The 26,408-nt window shown below is 40.9% G+C and overlaps 2 protein-coding genes across 11 annotated transcripts in view; both read right to left on the reverse strand.

Annotated features, from left to right (window-relative positions):
* Window positions 1–26,408, reverse strand: part of KLHL3 (kelch like family member 3) — a 288,734-nt gene that overhangs the window by 128,200 nt on the left and 134,126 nt on the right. For 4 of the 10 annotated variants that reach the window (XM_085014702.1, XM_021084795.2, XM_085014709.1 and 1 more), the window contains exon 1: window positions 23,372–23,408. The exons of the other annotated variants lie outside the window; for them this stretch is intronic. The gene's annotated coding sequence lies outside the window, so the exon portion shown is untranslated. Of the gene's footprint in view, window positions 1–23,371; window positions 23,409–26,408 lie in introns of those variants that run through there. 10 annotated transcript variants of the gene reach the window in all.
* Window positions 19,654–22,425, reverse strand: HNRNPA0 (heterogeneous nuclear ribonucleoprotein A0). Its single transcript, XM_003123970.6, has one exon. It carries the CDS (start codon window positions 22,133–22,135, stop codon window positions 21,227–21,229), a length of 909 nt encoding a protein of 302 aa, XP_003124018.1. The 5' UTR covers window positions 22,136–22,425; the 3' UTR covers window positions 19,654–21,226.

The following is a 26,408-nucleotide window of genomic DNA, read 5'->3' on the forward strand; positions in this document are numbered from 1 at the left end:
TTAAAAATACCTACGTGCTAATGAAAACAAAGACACAACACTCCCAAACCTATAGGATGCAGCAAAAGCCATTCCAAGGGGAAAGTTTACGGCAATACAAGACCACCTCAGGAAACAAGAAAAAGCGCAAATAAACAAGCTAACTTTATATCGAAAGCACTCGAGAGAGAAGAACAGACAAGACCTAAAGTTAGTAGAAGGAAAGAAATCATAAAGATCAGAGCAGAAATCAATGAAGTAGAAACAAAGAAAACCATAGAAAAGATCGATGAAATGAAAAGAGGGTTCTTGGAAAAGATCAACAAAATGGATAAACCCTTAGCCACACTTATCAAGAAAAAAAGAGAGAGGACTCAAATCAATAAGATTAGAAATGAAAAAGGAGAAGTAACACCGCACATCACAGAAATACAAAGGATCATAAGAGACTACTATATGCAGCTATATGCCAATAAAAACGAAAACCTAGAAGAAAGGGACAAATTCTTAGAAAAGTACAATCTTCCAAGACTAAACCGAGATGAAATAGAAAAGATGAATGGACCCATCACAAGAACTGAAACTGAAACTGTGATTTAAAAACTTCCAACAAACAAAAGTCCAGGACCAGATGGCTTCACAGGCGAATTCTACCAAACCCTTAGAGAAGAGCTAACACCTATTCTTCTGAAACCATTCCAAAAAATCACAGAGGAAGGAATACTCCCAAACTCATTCTATGAGGCCACCATCACCCTGGTACCAAAACCAGACAAAGATACCATAACAAAATAAAATTACAGGCCAATTTCACTGATGAACATTGATGCAAAAATCCTCAACAAAATACCAGCAAACTGCATCCAACAATACATTAAAAGGATTGTACATCATGAACAAGTGGGAATTATCCCAGGGATGCAAGTTTTCTTCAATATACACAAACCAATTAGTGTGATACACCACATTAACAAACTGAAGAATAAAAATCACATGATCCTCTCAATAGATGCAAAAAAAGCCTTTGACAAAATCCAACACCCATTTCTGATTTAAAAAAAAAAAAAAAAAAAAAAAAAAAAACCTCAGAAATTGGGCACAGAGGGAACCTACCTCAACATCATAAAGGCTATATGACAAACCCACAGCTAACATCATTCTCAATGGTGAAAAGCTGAAGGAATTCCCACTGAGGTCAGGAACAAGACAAAGATGTCCGCTCTCACCACTACTCAACATAGTTTTGGAAGTCCTAGCCACATCAATCAGAAAAGTAAAAGAGATAAAAGGAATCCAAATTGGAAAGGAAGAAGTAAAACTATCCCTATTTGCAGATGACACGATACTACACCTAGAGAATCCTAAAGACGCTACCAGAAAACTGTTGGAGCTCATCCATGAATTTGGCAAAGTCACAGGATACAAAATTAATACTCAGCAATCGACAGCATTTCTATACACTAACAATGAAAGATCAAAAAGAGAAATTAGGGAAGCAATCCCATTTACCATCACATCAAAAAGAATAAAATATCTAGCAGTATACCTACCTAAAGAGACAAAAGACCTGTACTCTGAAAACTATAAGACACTGATGAAAGAAATCAAAGACGACACAAACAGATGGAAAGATATACCATGCTTGTGGATTGGAAGAGTTAATATTATCAAAATGACCATACTACCTAAGGCAATCTACAGATTCAATGCAATCCCTATCAAATTACCAAGGACATTTGTCACAGAACTCAAACAAAATATTTTAAAGTTTCTTTGGAAGCACAAAAGACCCAGAATAGCCAAAGGCATCCTGAGAAAGAAACATGGAGCTGGAGGAATCAGGCTCCTGGGCTTCAGACTATACTACAAAGCAACCATCATCAAAACCACATGGTACTGGCACAAAGACAGAAACAGAGATCAGTGGAACAGGATAGAAAGCCCAGAATTCAACCCATGCACCTACAGTCAACTAATCTCTGACAAAGGAGGCAAGAAGATACAATGGAGAAAAGACAGCCTGTTCAATAAGTGGTGCTAGGAAAACCAGACAGCCACATGGAAAAGAATGAAATCAGAACACTCCCTAATACCATACACAAAAATAAATTCAAAATGGATTCAAGACCTAGATATAAGACCGGACACTATAAAACTCTTAGAGGAAAACATAGGCCAAACACTCTCTGACATAAATGACAGCAACATCTCAGATCCACCTCTTAGAGTAATGACAATAAAAACAAAAACAAGTGGGCACTAATCAAACTTAAAAGTTTCTGCACAGCAAAGGAAACCCTAAACAAAATGAAGACAACCCACAGAATGGGAGAAAATCTTCGCAAGTGAATCAACTGACAATGGATTCATCTCCAAAATTTATAAACACCTTCTGCAGCTCCATACCAAAAAAAAGCAAACAACCCCATCAAAAAATGGGCAGAAGATCTAAATAGACAGTTCTCCAAAGAAGACATACAGATAGCCCAAAAACACATGAAAAGATGCTCAACATGACTCATTATTAGAGAGATACAAATCAAAACCACTATGAGGTACCACCTTACACTGGCCAGAATGGCCATCATCAAAAAGTCTACAAACAACAGGTGCTGGAGAGGGTGTGGAGAAAAAGGAACCCTAGTACACTGTTGGTGGGATTGTAAATTGGTGCAACCACTGTGGAAAACAGGATGAAGAGTCCTCAGAAAATGAAAAATAGAACTACCATTTGATCCAGCAATCCCACTCCTGGGCATCCATCCAGAGGAAACCAAGACTCGAAAAGACACATGTACTCCTGTGTTCACTGCAGCCCTATGTACAATAGCCAAGACATGGAAACAACCTAAATGTCCATCGACATTTGTGGATCAAGAAGACGTGGTACATATACACAGTGGAATATTACTCAGCCATTAAAAGGAATGAAATACCAGCATTTTTAGCAACATGGATGGACCTAGAAATTATCATGCTAAGAGAAGTCAGCCATACAATGAGACACCAACATGAAATGCTTTCACTGACGTGGAATCTGAAAAAAGGACAGACTGAACTTCTTTGCAGAAGATCCTGACTCACAGACTTTGAAAAACTTATGGTCTCCAGAGGAGACAGTTTGGGGTATGGGGGGATGTGCTTGGGTTATGGGATGGAAATCCTGTGAAATTGGATAGTTATGATCATTATACAACTACAGATGTGATAAATTCATTTTAGTAATTAAAAAAAAAAAGTGCATTAAAAAAGCATAATACCTAGGAATAAATTTAGCTAAGGAGGTGAAAGACCTATACATTGAAAAACTGCAAGACATTAATGAAGGAAACTGAAGAAAACACAGATAAATGGAAAGATATTCCATACTCATGGGTTGTAAGAATCTATATTGTTAACATGTTCATACTACCCAAAGTAATCCACATATTTAATGCACTCTCCATTAAAATTTCAATGCTGTAGTTCCCACTGAGGCTCAGCCGTAATAAACCCGACTAGTATCCATGAGCACACAGATTCAATCCCTGGCCTTGCACAGTGGGTTAAGGATCCAGTGTTGCCATGAACTGTGGCACAGGTTACAGACATGGCTCTGATCACGTGTTGTTGTTGCTGTAGCTGTGGCATAGGCCAGCAGCTGTAGCTCCAATTTGAACCCTATCCTGGGAACTCCATATGCCACAGGTATGGCCCTAAAAAGCAAAAAAATTTAATTTAATTTAATTTAAAAATTTCAATGTGCCTTTTCAAATAAATAGAACAAATAATGCTAAAATTTGTATGGAACTACAAAAAAACTTAAATATCCAAAGCCATCTTGAGAAAAGAAGAACAAGGTTGAGTCATCACACCACTTGGTTTCAAACTATATTACAAAGCTATAATAAAGAAAACGGTATGATTCTGGCATAAAAACAGACACATAAATCAATGGAACAGAATAGAGAGCCCAGAAATAAATTCATGCATATATGGCCAATCAATTTACAACAAGGAACCAAGAATATATACTGAGGGAAAAGCAAAAGCAGCAAAAGAAAAATAAACAAATACGACAACAAAACTTCTGCACAGCAAAGGAAACAATCAACGAAATGAAAACGCAACCTACAAAATGGGAGAAATATTTGCAAAATCATACACCTGATAAGGGACTATTATGCAAAAATATATAAACTCAGAGTTCCCATCGTGGCGCAGTGGTTAACGAATCCGACTAGGAACCATGAAGTTGCAGGTTTGATCCCTGCCCTTGCTAAGTGGGTTAACGATCCAGCGTTGCTGTGAGCTGTGGTGTAGTTTGCAGACACGGCTCGGATCCTGCGTTGCTGTGGCTCTGGCGTAGGCCGAAGACTACAGCTCTGATTAGACCCCTAGCCTGGGAACCTCCATATGTTGCGGGAGCGGTCCAAGAAATAGCAAAAAAAAAAAAAAAATTATATATATATATATATATATATATACTCATAAAACTCATGGCAAAAAAAAAATCTGATTTAAAAATGATCAGAACATATGAATAGACGTTCTTCCAAAGAACACATGCACATGTCCAAGAGGCACATCAAAGATGTTCAACATCATGGAAATCATGGATCATCATGGAAATGCAATCAAAACCACACCTGTCAGAAAGGCTATATCAAAAAGATAAGAAACAACAAATGTTGGAGAGGATGTAGAAAAAAGGGAAAATTCCTACGCTGTGGGAATTTAAACTGGTACAGCCACTATGGAAAACAGTATGGAGGTTCCTCAAAAAATTAAAAACAGAACTACCATATGATCTAGCAATTCCACTTCTGGGTACATATTTGAGGAAAACACTAACTCAAAAAGACGTATGTGGAGTTCCTGTTGTGGCGCAGCAGAAACGAATCTGACTAGGAACCATGAGGTTGAGGGTTCGATCCCTGGTCTCACTCAGTGGGTTAAGGATCCAGCGTTGCCGTGAGCTGTGGTGTAGGTCACAGAAGCGGCTTGGATCTGATGTTGCTGTGGCTGTGACAGAGGCCAGTGGCTGTAGCTCCGATTGGTCCCCTGGCCTGGGAACCTCCATATGCTGTGGGAGTGGCCCTAAAAAGCAAAAAAAAAAAAAAAAAAAAAAATCACTGAAGCATTATTTACAATAGCCTAGATATGGAAGCAACTTAAGTATCCACCAATAGATGAATGGATAAAGATGATATATACACACACACACAACTATTATATAGCCATAAAAAATATAAAAATGTTGCCATCTGCAACAACATGGATGGACCTCCAGTGCATTATGTTAAGAGCAATGAGTCAGACAGAGAAAGACAGGTACTGTATGATCTCTCCTATATGTGTAATCTAAAATTTTTTTAATTAAATAATCTCATAGATACAGAAAACAGGTTGGTGGTGACTAGAGGTAGGGGGTTGGCGTGGGGCACAATGGGTGAAGGAGGTCAAAAGATAGAAAGCCTTTTTTCTTTTCAAAAGTCATCCAATAATATAAGCTCAGCTAGAAAATAAATGAAAAGACAAATAAATGTGACACACTATGCACAAAAATAAACTCAAAATGCCTTAAAGACTTAAACATAAGACAAGACACCATAAAACTTCTAGAAGAGAACACAGGCAAAACATTCTCTGACTACAACCACACAAATGTTTTCTTAAGTCTCCCAAGGCAATAGAAATGAAAACAAAAATAAACCAATGGGACCTAATCAAACTTACAAGCTTTTGCACAGCAAAGGAAACCATTAAAAAAAATGGAAAGACAACCCACAGAATGGGATAAAACAGATGCAAATGATGCAACCAACAAGGGCTTAATCTCTAAAATATACAAACAACTCATACAACAGAAAAAAACAAACAACCCAAGTGAAAAATGGGCAGAAGACCTAAAGAGACATTTTTCCAAAGAAAACATATGGATGGCCAACAGACATATGAAAAAATGCTCAAAAATACTAATTATTAGAGAAATGCAAATCAGAACCACAATGAGGTGCCACCTCACACTGGTCAGGCATCATTAATAAGTTTACGAATAACAAATGCTGGAGAGGGTGTGGAGAAACAGGAACACTCCTACATTGTTGGTAGGAATGAAAATTGGTACAATCACTACGGAAAACAGTATGGAGGTTCCTCAGAAAACTAAATACAGAACTACCATATGATCCAGCAATCCCACTCCTGGGCATATATCTGGACAAAACTGCAGTTCAAGAAGATACATGCACTTTATGTTCATAGCAGCACTACTCACAATAGCCAAGACATGGAAACAACCTGAATGTCCATTAACAGATGAATGGGTTAAGAAGATGTGATACATATACACAGTGGAATACTTACTACTCAGCCATAAAAAAGAATGAAAAATGCCACTGGCAGCAACATGGATATACCTAAAGATTTCCATACTAAGTGAAGTCAGGAAGAGAAATACAAATATCATATTATATCACTCATATGTCAAAACATGGCACAGGGAATTCTCATCATGGCTCTGCAGAAACAAATCTGACTAGTATCCATGAGGACGTCAGTTCAATCCCTGGCCTTGCTCAGTGGATTAAGGATCTGGCATTGCCATGAGCTATGGTGTAGGCTGCAGATGTGACTCAGATCTGGTGTTGCTTTGGCTGTGATGTACGCCAGCAGCTGTAGCTCCCATTCAACCCCTAGCCTGGGAACCTCCACATGCCGCAGATGCAGCCCCTCTCACAAATAATAAAATACGGCATAGATCAACCTATCTATAGAAATCAAATAATAAAATATGGCACAGATGAACCTATCTACACAACAGAAACAGACTCACAGACATGGAGAGCAGAATTGTGGTTGCCAAGGGTGAGGGAGAGGGAGTGGGGTGGACTGGGAGTTTGAGGTTAGTAGATAAAAACTATTACATTTAGAATGAATAAGCAATGAGATCCTACTGTATAGCACAGGCAACTATATCCAATCACTTTTGATAGAACAGAAGATAATACAAGAAAAAGAATGTGTGTGTGTGTGTATGAATAATGGATTTCCCCTGTGGCTCACAACTATATATATATATGAATGACTAGGTCACATTGCTATGTAGCAGAAATTGACAGACTATTGTAAATCAACTATAATAAATTAAAAAAAAAAAAGAATTAACGCTGAGGTTCCTGCTGTGGAACATCAGGATCGGTGGTGTCTTGGGAGCAATGGACACAGGTTTAATCCCTGACCTGACACAGTGGGCTTAAGGATCTGGCATTGCGGCTTAGGTCGCAACTGCAGCTCATATCTGATCCCTGTCCCCAGGAACTCCATATGCTGTGGAGCGGGCGAAAAGAAAAGAATAATACTGATATATGCAAAAGAAGAAAATGTTAGGAAACTGAGGTTCTGAGACTTAACTTGACCACAGCTCCAGAGGTTTGAGCCCAGGTCTGTCTGATCTCAGAGCCCACTATTAACAACAGTGCTTGGCGGGCACTACATCCGCTTTAGAGATAAGCCAGCTGAGGCTGAGAGAGAGAAACTGACTCGATCACTCACTAAGTTGGGGTCTTGGGACCATGTCCTCAGATGCCTGGTTAATGCCCTCTCTACCACATCTGAAGATGGGGATCAACAGCATTTGAACCCCTAAAGATATTAACACAGGCTGGCATCCAAAGCTCCTACCACCTACCATTATAAAGTCCTTACCCCAGGCTCTCCTGGTCCCTTAGCTTATCAAGCTGGCCCAGCCAGCAATTGTTTTGGGGAAAGCTGGAGGCAAACCACTGGACCCCAGGTGAGTAAAAGAAAAGCCAGACCAACTATAGCATAAGCAGGGTGCTTCACACAGGCCAGCACATTGCAAACGTTTGTCTTTTGAGGTCCCCCTCATAATTCCATCTTCTCTCTAATCTTTAACCTGTAATGGGTGCCCTCTGCTGGTAAATATGTGCATAACTTCATAAGAAAAGCAAAATCTAATGACTACATCCATGATTTAGGAAGAGGGCAAAATTTTGCTTCCTTGAAAAATCCTACTCAAGAATGAATATTAATTCCTTACAACTTTTTTATAGGCATTTGCAACTTTAAATTGACTGCATTGGTCCTCTATCTGCCACCCCATCTCACCTCTCTAGTTCTATCCGTCAAGGGTACAAAGAAAGCTAAGGGCTGTTATACATGAAACGAAAAAATATAGATGAGACCTAGCCCCAAAGTCAAGAATACAAGGATGTGTATGTGGGTGTGGTAAGGTCTGCACATCTAGCAGGTACAGAGAATTGGTTAAAGTGGTGTAAAACCCATGAGAAAGTATGCTCAGACACTCTGGTCACTCTACCTTCATACAACCACATGCCTATAATTTAGTCTCACTGAATATCTTATTCTGTCTACACAATGGCTGTATCAGGAAGCTACCACATAAATTCTACAAGAATAAACACACTACTATATATAAAATAGGACCAACAAGGACCCATAATGGAAAAGAATCTGAAAAAGAATATATAAATAAATATAAACATATAACGGAATCACTTTGAAGTACACTTGAAAGTAACACAACACTGTAAATCATTTATACTTCAGGGAGTTCTCTTGTGGCTCAGTGGGTTAAGGATCCAGTATTGTCACTGCAATGGCTCGGGCTGCTGCTGTGGCACCTGTTTGATCCCTGGCCGAGGAACTTCCATATGCCATGGGTGTGGCTGAAAAAGAAAAATTGAAAACTAAATATAAATAAACAGAAGAAAAAATTTCTACACAGACTGGGGAAACTGCACATGGACACATATAAATAAGTGTAAAAAAACAAACAAACAAACAAAAACCAGGAGACTCAAGAGAAGTGAAGAAAAGATACTATGGAAACTCAGTGGTGGAAGAGACAGCTTCCAGTTTGAAGGAGGAGGAGGCAGGACACAAGGAAAAGAAATAAAGTTGCAAATGTAGTAAATAATTCCCTGGAGCTTTAAAAAAGAGTATTCATAATTGTAAATAGCTGCAACTGGGTAACTTCAATTTCTGATGACTTCATTTAAAATTTTTAAAAACAATTTGAAATTTTTAATTGTTTAATTTCACTACTTTAATACATCTACATATTATATCACACAAAATGTATATTATTATTGTGTATTTTTGTAATTTTCATTGTGGTAGAATAACCATGTTAACCATTTTTCAGTGCACAATTCAGTGGCATTAAGAACACTTGCGATGTTAGGCAACCACCATCACTATCCATCACCAGAACTTTTTCATCACCCCCAAAGAAACTCTACCCAGTCAACGGTAACTTTCCATTCCCTCCTTCTCCAAGCCCCAGGTAACCTCTATTTTACTTTCTGTCTCTGTGAATCTGCCTAATCTAAATAACTCATATAAGTGAAATCATAAAACACTTGTACTTTTGTGGCTGACTTATTTCACTTAGCATAATGTTTTCCAGGTTCATCTATGTTGTAACATGTATCAGAATTCCATTCCTTTTTATGACTGAATAATATTTCACTGTGTATATATGCATTTTGTTTATCTATTCACCTGTTAGTGGACAATGAATTTTTAATATTCTCAAGATTCAGAGCACAATTTGGCACACATTTCCCTAATGTCTGACATTCATAGTTTCTAATCTCTTGCCATAGATGTTACAATGACCATCTTTGCGAAATGACTGTTTTCCTTTTACTGAATTGCTTTCAGTGGATTTGTTAAATTCCTAGTACCGGAGTCCTAGGAAGATAAAGATATGGACACTTTAATGGTTCCTACTAAATATAAATCCATTTTTACCCTCCTCATTCATCATCTTTTCCAGCCTGATGGAGATGTTACTGTCTGCAATTTCGGTTTTAAAAATACAAAATTGTGATTAAATTCAACTGGAGGAAAGCAAATAGTTCCAACAAATGAAAATAAAAGCTTACACGCTCACAGATATATGGATCCAGAGATTCAAAGGGAACTGGATGTGACTCTGAAGTCAGCAATAAATAGAAATTCAGAAGAGACATGTCAAATGGGTGTTTTTGCCACAATTTCCCCGCTGAGACCCAAGTCTCATATTCTCCGTACCAAAACCTTATTACACGACTGGAACAGAATAACTTCCTTCTCAAGGGAGTAATAATATAAAGTAGTTAAATCAGTAGATACACATTTCATTGCAGAATTTACAAGCAAAGTGTGTTCCTTTTACCACTGACATACCTACACCTGTTATCCCATGCTGTAGCTCCTAGTAGCTATACTTCCTATCCCCCTAAGGAATTATTTATGGCACCTACGTCAACAAGAGCCTTCACTGAGATGATTTTAAAGATCTGTAGGAGGCACTCCTTTTTATAAACTTGCTTTACAAAAGATTTACACGATGGCGTGAGACACCACGGCTCAAAACTGCTAAAAGCTGCAATAATGAAAAGACCTAGAGATTTGGGGAAAAATGAAAGAAACTAACAAAGCAGAACATGCTCAGAAGAGCTCTCTGCTAGACAGAGAGCAGGCTGACGTATGTGATAGGTTTTCCAAAAGTGCACCTTTTACCCACAACCTGATGTTTTCCACTAAATGTGGTTATACTATTAAAATTTTTAAAAAAAGAAGTTAGAAGTTCCCCAGTAGCACAGCAGGTTAATGATCCAGCGTTGCCGCAGCTGCGGCACAGGTCACAACTGTGGCGCGGGTCTGAACCCTGGCCTGGGAACTTTCACATGCGCGAGGGTAGCCAAAAATTTTTTTTAAATTTTTGTTTAAATTTCCGCAGTTCCCAACATCAATGCCAGGTTCAGGGATGAGCTAAAAGAACTCACAGAACTCAGCAGTAAATGCTGTACTCAACAGCTAAAGTTTATTACAGCCATGTAGTGAAGATACGCAGTGGGATCATTTGGGGAAAAGACAGAGCTAGAGTCTGGAGGACCCCAAGTGCAGGCCTCTTTATGCTCGCTCGCTCTACCATGAGAGGTCACACAGAATACACTCATGTGTGATATTCATGCCCAGGTACTCAGTACTCAAGGTTTTATAGGTACTCACTGCCTAGTATATATCAAAACTCCAGACCCCCCAGAAGGATTTAGCATAAATCACACTGCTTACACCATCTAGACACAGTAAACCACACTTTCAATTAGAGAACAGTGGGAACACTCCCTAAATCCAAGTGTCCAGACAAGGGCCAACCTTGCAAGTCATTCCCTCTAAAGACAGGAAGTCACAATTAGTCATTTCAACCAAAAAGAATAATTTCTCTCTCAAAAAAGCACATGCCTATAATAGAATTAAAGACTGTCTTTTATACCTTAATCCAAGTTGTTCTGATTGCTTTTCTCAGAAACCCTCATTGAAACCAACCATACCAACTAAAGGAATAGGAATTTTGTTCTAAGAAAGAAAAAAATCAGAGAGAATCTTTGAAAATTCAAGGCAGATCATGGTATCTGTCTGCTCAAAACCCTGAAATGGGAGTTCCCCCTGTGCAGCAGGGTCTGTGCAGCACCAGGATGCAGGTTTGAATCCCAGCCCAGCACAGTGGGTTAAAGGATCCAGCATTGCCACAGCTGCGGCGTTGGTCACAACTGCAGCTCAGATCTGACTCCGAGCTAGGGAACCCATATGCCACAAAGAGGCCAAAAAAAGAAAAAAACAAAACAAAAACACCCTGAAATAGTTCATCATGCATGTGGTAAAAGCCAAAACCCTTACAACAGTTTACAAAGCCCTACATGATCTGGCCCCTTTCTGACATGATCGGCTACTCCTTCGCTCCTCTTCTCTCAACTCCAACCACCCTGACAAAGTCACTGGTCCTCAAAAAGTCCAGGCACCACCCTGCCTCAGGGCTTTTGCTCTTAACCCTCTACCTAGAATGGTTTCCCTAAATACCTACATTTCCTTCAAGCATTTTTTCAAACTACCTTCACAAACATCTTGCCTTGCAGACTCCCAGCTCCTTACCCTAATTTTTCCATACCACTCATTATTTTCTAACATATCATACAATTTATTATGCTTCATTCTCTCTCTCTCTCTCCCTACTAAAATATAAGCTCTACTGAGGGCAAGGATTTTTGTCTCTTGTTCACTGCTTCATTTCCAGCTGAATCATCAAGTAAAACAGTCATAAATTTAACTTGACATAGTAGGAAACTGGGAGACACTGAATTTCAAATAACATGGGGAAAATGCATGACAGGTGGGAAGAGTAACTTGGTGCAAATAGCTAGGTCTTCTCCAAGCTTGGTAGTGCCTGGGAGATCAAGTCATTAGAGAATGTGGAAGGATTAGAGGTTTTTTTCATTTTAGAGATGACAACAGATGGCACATTCAAACAGTTACTGAAGAGTTTTAATAAAAGCAACTACTTACAAGGGTTTGGGCACACTTAAGAAAAATCAACAAGGTTTGGTGAACCATCTTGGGGCTAGAAAAAGGGGGCCTAAGGTAGCAATAGTGGGAGAACCAGAAGCCAGAGAAGACTTGGAGCTGTAAGGGAGGGCCACCGGAACAGAGCTGTAGTCCCTGATGACCTACTTGTGAGTATGTGTACTTGGGAGTCTCGGGGGCGGGGGGGAATATCTTGACCTCACCTTTCTCTCATTCTCCAAACCTCCTATCACTTCCCCCACTGTTCAAACCCAACATGAAGCCAAAGAGAGTCTGTAGTTCTTTAAGAATCAACCTTGCGAGAACACAGCAAAGAACAGGAAAGTATACAGTGGATCAGGAAGGGCAAAAACAGAACATCTGGCACAGTAACCGTTTTGTAAAACTATCTGCAAGAGACACAGTGCTTCAATGTGCTGAGCAACATCTTCAACTCACTACGTTCAAACCTTTCTTCTAAGTCTCCCCTTGCTACTCCTGGTGGCATCACCACTCTCCTACTTACACAGTAATTCTGATTCAACTACTCCCTCTTTCTTATTGCCCCCCTGCCCCCCACCACATCCAATCATTTGCCAATTACACTTTCACAACTCCCACAAATTTCCTTTCAGTCTATTGGCAGTGCTACCTCTTTGTTCACACTGTCATTTTCCTATCTGGTTAACACCAGTGGTCTCAGCAGCCTTGGCACCTAAAACATCACTCAAATGCCATCTATTTGACTAAGTGGTACTGATTAATCTAAGTTAGTCTCACTACCACTATTGTTGCCCTGAAACCTTTAGTGACTTCCACTGCCTGACAGATAAAGATACTCAAAAACCTCAGTAATACAGTCCCAACTTTCCCCATTTCCCACAACTCTCCTTTACCCTCAGAACAAACTAGCCACTTGTATTTAGAAGCTTCATTTGTAAATGAAGTTTTATGGAAAAAGTATGGCCACTGGAATCAGTCAGACTTGGATTCAGAATTTTTAATTTTTTGGGGGGGCGGGGGGATTCAACTCTCAGCTCAATCGTTTCACTGGTGAGGTGGCCTTGGGAAAGTTGCTTAACCTTCCTGAGATAAGATTCAGCTACCTCATCTGCGAAGCAGAGGGTTACTGAATGGATCCAATGAGAACATTTGTAAATGTACTCAGTACAATGTTTAGCACACTTCTCTGTGTAAGCACCATGTCTCTACTATTTGTTCCTTTATTGGAAATTACCTATTTCTCACCGCTTCTTTTCCACGTGGCTGATTTTTTAAGCCAAATGTTTTATCTCCCTCCCCTTGCCTTTTTTTTTTCCCCCCTTCTTCTTCTTTTTAGGGCTGCACTGTGGCATATGGAAGTTCCCAGGCTAAGGGTCAGAGTTGCAGCTGCCAGCCTAACCACAGCAACACCAAATCTGAGCTGTGTCTGCGACCTACACCACGGCTCACGGCAGTGCCATATCCTTAACCCACTGAGCAAGGTCAGGGGTTGAACCTGTGTCTTCATGGATATTAGTCAGGTTTGTTACCACTGAGCCATGATGGGAACTTCCCACAATGCTTTCGCTGATCTTTCTTACTACTTGGAAGTCACTCTCCTCAACACATTCTATCTTTCTTATAGCAACAAATACTTAAACACTTACAGATAGCTAACATGGTTCAAATCTCTCCTAGAATTTGAAACAGCAGAGCTTTAGAGGGGGTTCCCACATCCCAGCTCAGGCAGCAAGTCAAGAGCAAGCCCTAAGTTAAAAGCCAAATTTAGAGTGCTCTATGGACTACATATGCATTGTTACTACCCTTGATTTATTTTTTATTATTATTAGAGTATAGTTGGTTTACAAGGCTGTGCCAATTTCTGCTGTACAGCAAAGTATCCCAGTCATACCTATATATGCATTCCCTTATATCATCTTCCATCGTGATTTGTCCCAAGAGATTGGATATAGTTTCCTGTGCTATACAGTAGGATCTCATTGCTTAGCCATTCTAAATGTAATAGTTTGAATCTACTAACCCCAAACTCCAGTCCATCCCACTCCCTTCCTCATCCCCCTTGACAACCACAAGTCTGTTCTCTATGTCTGCGAGTCTGTTTCTGTTTTGTACACAGGCTCATCTCAAGAATATTTCATTTACCCCATTAACTGTGAAAATATTTTGTGGATAAGGCTGGGGTGAAATAAAGGTACACCTTCTGCTAGTCATTCACATCTCTTATCAGAAATCATAATATTAACATTACTACATACCAGAAATAATAGCCCTGAATTTGTTCAACAACCCTGTGAGACAAGTATCACTAGTTGTCTCTCCTTTGTAAATAAAAGGAAACTGAGGTTCAGGCCAATTTGTTCAAGGTCACAGAGTAAGGAGACAGGGTCAGAAACAGAACCTGGTCTACCTGATACCAAAATTTATGTCTTTTAAGGACTACAAATTACTACATCAGATGCCTACTCTGAAGCAAATTACACTTGCAACGTAAGCATTAAAGAAAAAAAGGTACCTTGCATATGATATCCATAACGAGTAATCAATGAAGGAGTGAAGCTTTAATTTTAGAGAACATACGCTAAGTAACAAGATTAATTCAATTTGTTTGTATGATGTGAACAACCTGAGATGTTGTCACAATGCTGAAAAGGAAGCATGATTTCAAAAGAAATGGAATTCCAACCAGAACACAAGTCACTTGAAGAAAGGAACTGAGTTTGTCTCACTGTTGTGTACCAGGTCCTAGATATATTTTGCACAAGAAGGTAATCAATACCTGATGAAACTGACAGTAAACACTGTGCAATAAGCATACCGTCTAAATGGTACAAGTTCACAACAGAAAATTTTAGAGAAAATGATGACACAAACTCATTTCAGGCAGTTTTTTGTTTTTTTTTTTAAGCAAACCACACCAAGTGGTAAAAGAATCAAAGAAGCCCCAGAAAATCTGCCCAAGAAGAGCACAGAGCTAAGAAAGTATGCTCTTGAATCCTTTTCCTCTCTGAAGATTCAAATCATTCCGCTCCAAGTGCAAATTTAAAAAGTAGGTGGAATAAGTCAGTACATAAGACTAAACTGCTTTTCAGCCTTCCTAGTATGGGATTCCTTTTTTAAAAGCAGCCTTCAAAAAAGTCCTTCTTTATGATAAATGTTTTATCTGGTAGCCCTTAAATTCTCATTGAGAGAGAATTTGAAGTTCACCCACAAGCAGGTTCCAATGTCAAAGCCCAATTTCCCCAAAACAGTTGCTTGCCTCTCTTGAAAATGAGCAATGAATCTTATTTTCCAACAAGATACCTCCACACAACTATATTTAGTAAGAGACTAAATTTAAACATCCAGAACAGTCATAATGTGCTAAACTCAAATTTGAGGCTAATAATTTATGCTTATCATCCTTCAAACTAACCCTGCCTTTCCCAAAGTTATACAACTGTTAGCTTTATTTTTAAAATATTTAGGGCACATATAAGCTTTCAACTACTGCAAATTAAGTTTCTCTTTCATCAGAAACTAATTTGATCACTGCAAAAATTGTTTTCTAATAAAATTATATTTTAAAATCAACCAGTTTGTTTGTTTTGTCTTTTTAGGGCCACACCCGAGGCACGTGGAGGCTCACAGGCTGGGGATCTAATCGGAGCTGTAGCCGCCAGCCTACGCCACAGCCACAACAGGGGATCCAAGCCGCGTCTGCGACCTACACCACAGCACAGACCTACACCACAGCTGATGGCAACACCGGATCCTTAATCCACTGAGCAAGGCCAGGGATCAAACCCGCAACCTCATGGTTCCTAGTCGGATTAACCACTGAGCCACGACAGGAACTCACACTTCTTATTTAAATCTCAACTAATTTGTATTCCCATCACTGACTAGGCGTGTCCCCTCATCTGATTTTGTTATTAACTCTTAACAAGCCATAAAATAATGCAAGTAATAAAATAAAAATAGATGATGCGCTTCTAAAGTCATTGTGGTCTAGCAATCTAAGAAGAAAATCAAAGGAATTCAACACATTATGCTCTGCATTTTGGCATGAGCTGCAGAATGCCCTCTGCCATCTTGTCCAACTAGTACAAATGTCTCTAACATTTTTTTGGACCCTCAAAGTCATCACTACTGTATTTATCTGACTAAAATGCCCACTCTGATTGTTTAAATTCTCATCAAAAACTATGGGTACCTTGTGAACATGGGCTGACCCACTTTGGTATGTTGCAAATGGCATTGCAAGTCCTACAAAAAGTTTTAAATTATAAGCAAAGGAAGCATGTTAATAATGGTGCATCTACACTATAGTATAACTTAGTTATGGGACAGTTATATGTACAGATACAGGAGGGTGTCTTTTAAGTTATTATTCATGTATATGTGTGCATAAATTAAATGACTCATTTTTTGTCCTCAAAAAGAAGATTAAATATATCTCCCTGAAAATAGCTATTTAGAAGTAGACACAGTGTTTAACAGAGGTTATCTTTGGGCACTGGGAGAAAACAGAGAAGGAACAATATAATAGTCTTCAGAGGCCATTAACTGCTTTATGAATGTAAAATCTAGCTTTCAAGTTTTTCAGTAAAATGTTTTAGTTGAATACACCACAAGGCTTTAAAAGTGCTGCCAATCAGTTCGTACCTGTCCCTGAATACATACTGAGAAATGAAAAATGACTATATCAGAGAACTGCCATGTTCTCATTACCTAGCACATTTAACTCTGAGGTAGCCATCGCATCAACTAAGTATACATTTGATAAGCAAAAACATTATCTGCAATGATAATAATCACTGCATTATTCATAGCAGCAAGAACTGGAAGAAAGAAGCCTCATGTCCATCAACAGCTACGAGACAATCACACTATGCAACACTATAAAGGAATTACAAGTATAAGGTCTATTTGTCCTGATATAAGAATGCCAATGATATATACAAACTGCCAATTATATAATCCTATTTTTGTTAACGTAGACACGTACAAAAAAGATCTAGCTGAACAATATACCTATTAACAAGGATTATCCTTGAGAAGAGAATTAGCTCGTGTTGGAAGGATTTTTATTCATTCTTTGTTCAGTTTGATTTATAAGGAGTTCCCTAAGTGCTTAATTTTACTAAAGTTATTTTTAAAAATACACCAGTCTCAAGAAGATTCAGTAAGATTTGTTTTCTGTTTCCTAGTAATACTACTAGTATCTTCTGTGACTTGGAGTACAATCCAAATATACAGAATTATACTTTAAAAGCTAACACAGTAGAAAGGGACTTTTTACTGGAAAAAAAAATTTACAATGTATGTTCACTTTTAACAGAAAGCATGTGACAAAGGCACAGCAAAGTAACCTGCAATAAGACACTAAGGAAAAGGCATCATCCTACTCGGCTTTAGAGGCGATCTTTGTTGCCCTGTTTTAAAGGAAATAAAATACAGCCTTATAAATCAGGAAAGAGAATTTTCCTCAGTGACCAAAATACTAACACTGACTCAGTAAGGTGGTTAAAACAGAAGAGATTTACCCTCTTCAAAGTGCAAATGTGGTCTTTTTGGGTAAAATCCTCACATTGTCTAGATGCAGTTTTGCTCTTATCAATTCAATATCCAAAGCCCACTTCCAATAAGCAAAGACACACACAAAGTTTAATTTAAAATGAAAATTCTCAACTTTGAGAGAAAACTAAGCACACTTAAAAAATAAACCTACAAATCAAATAACTGATACTACAATTTCTGGCCTTGAGGGAAATAATTGTCAATGCCAAATTCTCAGGTATTCTCAATACTTAAACCTTGCTTAGAAAAAAGTTCATTGTGAAGATTTAAATACAAAGTCTGTTCCAAATCACTAAGTTATAGGAGGAAACAATCAGTATATAACTCAGATTTATTATCACTATTTAAGATTTGAAATTACTATCAATCTTTCAAACCATTTTCAACTAATGATTACCACTGAATTTATACTAAAACACTGTAAATGCAAAAGTTCTTCACAATTGCAAAACAAAAAGCAGGTTCATTTTTACTTTGCTCATCTTTCAAATTATATTCAAGCATAAGCACAAAAACTGTATTCAATACTCAACTGACTAGGTTCTGTACCATCTCCCGCTATGAATTCTTAAGAGTCCAAAAATAAAAGTAATTACATCCCACATGCCAAAACACTTCCATAAAAACTGACTAGAGGAATTTTGGGAAATTTTTTTTTTTTTTTTTTTTTTTTTTTTTTTTGCTTTTTAGGGCTGCACCCGTGGCATATGAAAGTTCTCAGGCTAGGGGTCGAATCAAAGCTACAGCTGCTGGCCTACACCACAGCCACAGCAATGCTGTGACTCCGACCCACACCACAGCTCACGGCAACGCCGGATCCCTAACCCACTGAGCGAGGCCAGGGACTGAACCCGAATCCTCAAGGATCCTAGTCAGGTTCGTTAACCGCTGAGCCATAAAGGCAACCCCACAATACCACTATTTTTGTCTTCACTAAGTACCAACCCAGATTACAAATTTGTAAAGGTGTATACAATATAGTGACAACATACCAAACACAACACTTAAGTCACTTTTCTAACTCAAAGGAAATCCTTTTCCGTAATTTTTCAGAAGTCACTGTTAGAAATACAAAATGACAACCTTATTAAACTTTGAAAACCCTCCAAAAGGTGGACTATTGCAACTGAACCAGAAAAGTAGATCCTTCTTCTAAAACTGAGTAATAGGCAAGCAGAGTAATAATAAAAAATTTGAGCATATTATTTTCTGTATCTTAGAGCCCCCAACAAGCTAGACCAAATAACCAAATGAAGAAACAGTATGACGCATTTTACTAAGAATAAAAAACAGAAATTTAAGCAAATTGTAAAACCATTTGAGAGCAAGAGTTGACTCTAACTTACTCAATGTGCAAAAACATCTATCCCATTTGCAGTAGAGGAACTTAATATATGAACCAAGCATCAGCTACCCTTTGTCAAAGTGACTGCTTAGCCTTAACTCATCAAGCAATCTTGAAACCTCTCTATCTCTTGAAAGGAGAGCCCTAGCACTGGGTGTGTGTGTGGGGGGGGGAGATTAGCAAGAATTAAATCTTAATATAGTGACAAGAACTAAGAGAAAAAGGGTCAATATACTCCTTTACTTTTTAAAGCTCAATAATCTCCCTTCAGAAAGCTTAATACATATAGCTTTGGGCTTTCAATGCAAAATTCCAAGTATTTTACCGTAACATTAAATCAAATGTAGGTACTAGAATAATAGGTACTTAGAACACACCCACCAGGTTATACATACTCTCACTCGATCATGTAAAGAAATGAATTCTTTATTTGCGATATCCATAAACGTTGCTATTCTATATTTCTATCCAGGAAGGCAATTTTCTCCTATATCATTGTTTTGTTTTGCTTTTTATAAACAACAACTTGAATTCTATTGCATGAAAGGGCTACAAATATACATTTGTTAACCAAGCAGAATACACAGATGTTTTGCTTTACAACTTGCACCTAAGTAAGATACCAGTACACATAGCTGGTTCATTAGTTGTCATAGCAATTTGGGGCCACTGCCCAAGCTATGCATAGCAGTTTACATTTTCAAATCTCATGTAGAAAGGGCAATTGTGATATGGACTGATAACTACATTCCTGGAAAGCCCATCTTAGTTACAAGTAAATACATAACCAAAGTCTGCACAGATCTTCGATGGCAAAACTTCTAAATCTGATGCAACTGTCCTTGTTAAACAAGTTTTTAAACAAATTGTTTTGCAGATATACTGCCATTCTGCCAGTAGATGGTGCTACAAAGGTTGGGGGAAGGATTTCCATGAGGACAACATTTCAGCTATAGGAAAAAAAAAAACATTTAAACCTGCTCTGAAAATACAAAAATGCATTTAGTTTGAGGGTAAAATAGAACCCTTATTTGTAACCATTCATTACAGACAAACCAGTAAAAGGGATGAATCTAGGCCATCTGAAAATTCTCAACAGTTTATATGAATGAAAACACATGCTTAACACAAACTATTTAGAACTACACAGTACATACTTTGAAGTAAATTCTCATAGAAAGAAGTAACCAACCATGTCAAGATGATAAGCAAATCGCTTAGTACAAGAGATGGACGCAGAGAAACTTTAAAGATTTTAAAAAGCCACATCCACCACTTCAAAAGTTTTGCCTGTAAGGGATAAAATTCAACACGTCACTAGCAGTGTAACAGGAAGGAAAAAAAACCCACAGGACCTTTTAAAAGTTTCTCTAAGTACACATCAAGAATTAAGAATTAACACGAAAAATTTTCAACATCCCTTAAAACGGTACGGAATGGATCCTAGGAAAAAAATGTTAGACATGTACGGTCAAACACAATGATTTATTAAAAATAAAACGTAAAAATGATTTTTGTACATATGCTTCCAAATTTCGGGCATGGGATCCAAGTAGATTTCATAGAAAACGCTGTAGCCAGGTATCAAGTCCTTACAACAAAGTAAACTACCCCCCCAACCCCCGCCCAGGTTTTGCTACAGAATCAGCAAGTTCACTCCCTCCCCCCCAAAAAAACACAAATTAAAACAAGACATTTTGCTAGTATAAAAACGACCAAGGTCCAAGTAATAATAAAAAAATAGAGTCCATCAATGACTGTAACACAAAAATGTGTATGTGGGGCCAAGTCCATCTTCAAAGGGAGAGACGAGAGGTGGCAGGCAAATAGGGCAACACCCCCACGGGTAAGCAGCCATACGAGTGGCTCCCCACCAAGGGCAAAATAAGGAAGGTGCTGGGAGGGGAAGGAACTTAGGAGTTGACCCTACTTGGGTGGTTGAAAGAGCTACCCCCATATCCACTCCCACACGTTTAAAATTTTTTAGAAGGAGCTGCCTCCATAGCCACCCCCACCGCCATAGCCGCCTCTGTAAGGTCCACTGTTACTGCGACCGCCCCAGCTGCTGCCTCCGCCGCCGCCGCCGCCGCTCTTCATGGGCCCATAGGAGGACTGGTGCTGGCTGTAGCTGCCGAAGCCGCCGAAGCCGTTACCGTAGTCGCTTCCACCGTAGGACGAGCCGCCGCCGCCGCCTCCGTAGGCGTTGTAGCCGCCGCCGCCGCCGTAACCCCCGTAGCTGTTGTAACCGCCGCCGCCGCCCTTAGACAGGCCGTTCTGGTCACGACCGCCGCCGCGACCCCGGCCGCCACGGCCGCCCCGCGAGGACCGCGAGCCGCCTCCGCCCCCACCGGAGTGGATATCCTCCTTGGGGACAGCCTTTTTCACCTCCACGCGATGGCCCTGGATCGGATGGAACTTCACCACCGCGGCCTTATCTGCCGCGTCGTGATTCTGAAAATACACGAAGCCGAAGCCCCGCTTCTTGCCCGACTGCTTGTCGGCAATAATCTCGGCCTTTTCCACGGTGCCAAACTGCGAGAAGTGCTCGATCAGGTCGCCCTCGGCCACGTCTCCCTTAAGGCCCCCGACAAAGAGCTTCTTCACCTTGGCGTGAGCACCGGGCCGCGCCGAATCCTCCCGGGACACCGCCCGCTTCAGCTCCACCGTGTTGCCGTCCACGGCATGGGGCGAGGCAGCCATGGCGGCATCGGCCTCCTCCACATTGGAGTAGGTCACGAAGCCGAAGCAACGGGAGCGCTTGGTCTGGGGGTTCACCACCACCACGCAGTCTGTCAGGGTCCCAAAGGCCTCAAAGTGGCCGCGCAGGCCCGACTCACTCGTCTGCACGTTGAGGCCGCCTATGAACAGCTTACACAACTGGGAATTCTCCATCTCCACGGCCCGGGCCTTCCCCCCGCCCTGCGAGCTCCGAGGTTTCGCCGTCGCCGTTATCGTTGGCTAAGGCCTCTTCACAGCTTGGGCCCAGCCGTTGCTGGAGCCGCCCCCGCCGGCCACCGACGGGGAAGGGAAGAAGGGGAGGGAAGGGAAAGAGGAAGAGAGGAAGGGGGAGGGAAGGGGAGAGGTGCCGGTTAGAGGGCGAGCGGAGGAGACTGGAAGACAACCGAGACCGCCGCTACCGCCGCCACTACCTCCGCTCCCCTATCTGGGCACCACACAAAGAGGCCGCTGAACGCGCGCGCACCCTCCCCGAGGCGTGCGTCACCGCCGACGTACGGCAGCCCAGGGCTGCTCGCCAATCCCCGCCTCGCACTCATTAGTCCCGCCTACCGTACCGCAGCGCCGCTCTTGATCACTGACTCCCCGCCCTCCGCGGTCTATTCAAGCCCTCGGCCTGTGCTGCTGCCGCCGCCGCCTCTACCTCCCGCTTTCACTCTCGGGATCCCCAGTGCGCCCTGACTACGGACTCTCGCTGCCCTTCGCGAACGTCCGTGATTCATTCGTTCCCTGCTCCGCGGCTGTTCCCAGTGATTTTTCCCCCTCCCCTTGCCGTATCCCCTCGCCCAACTCCGCAGTGGCGTTCGCGCCAGCCCCTTGAGAGACGTGTCGGTTCAGCCAATCACCGCGACCCGCTCGCACTCACTTCCGTTTTCGGCAGCCGCCGGATGGGCGCGCTCCCCAATGCGCGCTGGCCCCCGCGCTCCCCGTGTGCGGAGCTTGCTTGCAACCCCCACGCCTCCTCCCGCCTTGGACCTGCCACGGCGGGTGGGGGGCGGGAGGGTTGATCGGGGACGCGCTGGGGGCTGTTCCCAACGGATGCCACCTGGGGCGGCACGCGCGGGCTTTTTGAAAACTTGACTGTTGGGGTTGGGGGCCTGGTTTTACCCGCCCGATTTCGCCTGGCCGCTACACCTGGCGTCCTCGCCCCTCCCGTCCGCACAAAGATGGAGGGGAGAGGCCTAGTTGGGGAAGGCGGTTATTAACCGTTTCTAGGGGCCCCAGGCGCGATGAGACTAAAACACTGGCACGTGGCCCTGCGGGAAGGCGAGCCCGAGGCCGAGGACAGCGGCAGGCCGAAAACACTTCAGACTTTCCTACCGAGGCGCAGCGCGAGACCCCCGCCACCCTGAGGCCCTCCGTGAGGCCGTCCCGCGACGCCCCTCAGCCTACCTTCACGCACTCCTCCGCCAGCGGACATGTTCATTTTAGCCCAGTGTACACATCATCTTAATGTTTACGTCTTCTCTGCGTGCTTCCTTCCCAACTGAATCGTTAGCATTTTAAAGACGTTTTCAGTGGGACTGGGAGCGGAGGGAGAAACACATGCACACTGCGTAAAAGTATGCACCCTGGAAAACTGCCTTCGGGGCTCAGATGGGAATGCAAGAAAGTTAGAATGGCTCCCATTTATTGACCCTTTAGTGTGCCAACAAGATACGAGCAGTGGGACACAGTGTAAGACTAATTATATGATCAAGAACCCCAAACCATGTGGCTAATAAGAACAGGAATTCCTTACTGTATCCTGGAAAGGGATGTATTCAGGAATGATTTGTTAAAAGAGGTACAAGTTGCACTGGATCACAGAGTGAAGGGCTGGATAAGATTTCTATAGGGAGTTTATCTCAACAAAATCTGGAGGAAAGTTATAAGATACATATGCTCCCAGGGGCAGTTTAACTGGATCAGGTTTCTGATAGAAAAGTAAGATAGGCTGAGGGTCTTGATATTAGGGAATGTCTTGAAATTTAAAGAATATGAATATTATTAAAGGCATATAGATAGGCTGCAAAGTCTGAGGGCAAACTATAGCCTGGTTCTACCACCTATTAACCACTGAGTTGTGTGACTTTGGCCAAGTCACCTAACCTTTTAAAAATTAAATTGAGTTTTAATATCTCAAAATCAGAACATAAAACACCTAGCCAGTATGGTAAAATTTAAATGGGATTCTGCATGTAATGCAAAGCATAATGCCTGACACATAGTAAGTGCTCAATTTATCCAATAAATACCGAATGATGGGAATACTGTAGTAAACAACAGGCAAAAATCTCTCCTCGGGGAGCTTACATTCTTGTGGGGAGAAGCTGACAGTAAATAAGAATTATATACAGCATGTTAGATATTGGTAAGTGTCACTGAAAAAAATAAAAGAGAAAGATAATAAGAAACTATCATTACAAAACACAATTCAGATTATGTCAGGATTTGCTAACTGATTGATGATTAAAAAAAAAAAAAGGAAAATAGAAGCATTCCGGAGTTCCCACTGTGGCTCAGTTGGGTTAAGAACCCAGCATACTGTCTGCGAGGATGCCACTTTGATCCCTGGTCTCGCTTAGTGGGTTAAGGATCAGGCTGCAACACAGGTCACACATGTGGCTCAGATCTGGCTTTGCTGTGGCTGGGATATTGATGGGGCACTATTTTGGGGGATGCCCAAGACTATATAACTCAGATGAGAGACTGGACCTGGAGAAATTTATTTATTTCTTTATTGTTTTTTTGGGTCCACACCTGCAGCATATGGAAGTTCACAGGCTAGGGGTCTAATTGGAGCTGTAACCACTGACCTACGCCACAGCCACAGCAATGCCAGAGCCCTAACCCACTGAATGACGCCAGGGATCGAATTTGAATCTTCATGGATACTAGTTGGGTTCATTAACCACTGAGCCATGACAGAAACTCCCTGGAGAAATTTATTCTAGAACCATCCAAAGAAATGTGAAAGCGGTACAAGATGAATTTCTGAAAGAAAAGGAATAAGACCATAATTTATTTTTCCATCTAAGCTGTAAATTCTGAAGTAACAGTTTCTCCTATATTGGTTTAAGACAGAAGTTCCCGCTGAGATGTAGGCAGCAGATATGGCTCAGATCCCGAGCTGCTGTGGCTGTGGTGTAGGCCAGCAGCTGTAGCTCCGATTTGACCCCTAGCCTAGGAACTTCCATATGGCATAGATGTGGCCCTAAAAAATAATAATAATAATCCTTCACACCCCATTACTGAGGATTGAGTACTGGCTTGCTATTGACTAGGAAAACTTCATAGCCGCATGTGTCTAGCACAAGCTTACATACAGGAACAGGGTAGCAATGACAGGAGACAACACAAGCACATCTGAGAGACATTTAGAAAGCTGGGATAAATGCAAGGTAAGTAGGATGTTAGATTCTTTTTGTAAATTAGATGGGTTAAGATAGGGACCATGAATAAGGAATGTTTTATAAACACTTAAATGATTCTGTCAACTTCCTACCCCTCAGATCATTCAGGGAGAAAATTTTTTTTCCTGCTTGACCTTTTAGATCACTGCCTGAGTATGCTTCTTGGCTTTACCTGCTTACAGGTATCTCAGCCATCCAAAACAAAAATGTTTAAAAACAGAACTGAAATTTAGACAGCCTTTGCTTTCCATTCCTCCTACAAGCTTTATTAGAAAAACCTAATTGAATATGGTGGTTAGGACATATTTTACTCTATCTAATTATACCTAGAAAAAGAAAACTAGAGAAAAGAAAAGAATGAGCTGAGGAAGAAAGGGGAAACTGGCCAGCTATATTTTCAGACAGTAACAACTCTGCCTTTTTTTTTTTTTTTAAGTCAACTTTTTATTATACTCAAGAGTTTCTTTTTTGTAGTTAGAGTTCTGTTATGGCCTGAATTATGTCTCTATCCTCCCCCACCCCAAATCCATACTTTGAAGCCTTAGCCCCCAGTACTTGTGAATAGAACTATAATTGAAGATAAGGTCTTTAAAGAGGTGATTAATTTAAAATGAGGCCCATAGGATACAGCCGTAATCCAGCACTGTTTTAGTGTCCTTATGAGAGGAAGAGCAAGTTCCCTAGTGGCTCAGCGGCTTAAGGACCCATTGTCACTGCTATGGCATGACTTTGATCCCTGGCCTGGGAACTTCTGCATTCTGTGGGCACAACCAAAACAAACAAACAAACAAAGAAGAAGGGACACCAAGGGCATATGTACATGCACAAAGGAATGACGATGTGAAGGGCAGCAAGAAGGTGGTCATCTGCAAGCCAAGGAGAAGGTATCAGAACAACTCAAGCCCGCTAACACCTTGATCTTGAACCTCCAGCCTTCAAAATTGGGATAAAATTAATTTCTGTTGTTTAAACTACCTATTCTTTGTTATTTTGTTATGGCAGTCCTAGCAAACCAATACATGTTCCATTTTTAT

The sequence above is a fragment of the Sus scrofa genome, chromosome 2 (assembly GCF_054392235.1).
Source record: "Sus scrofa isolate SSC_HxYL_T2T_F1_AM1 chromosome 2, Sscrofa_HxYL_maternal_Yorkshire_Landrace_v2.0, whole genome shotgun sequence".
NCBI lineage: Eukaryota > Metazoa > Chordata > Mammalia > Artiodactyla > Suidae > Sus > Sus scrofa.

Excerpts from the sequence above, each read along its gene's own strand:
- HNRNPA0 (XM_003123970.6), bottom strand. The coding sequence starts at position 22,135 with ATGGAGAATTCCCAGTTGTGTAAGCTGTTCATAGGCGGCCTCAACGTG.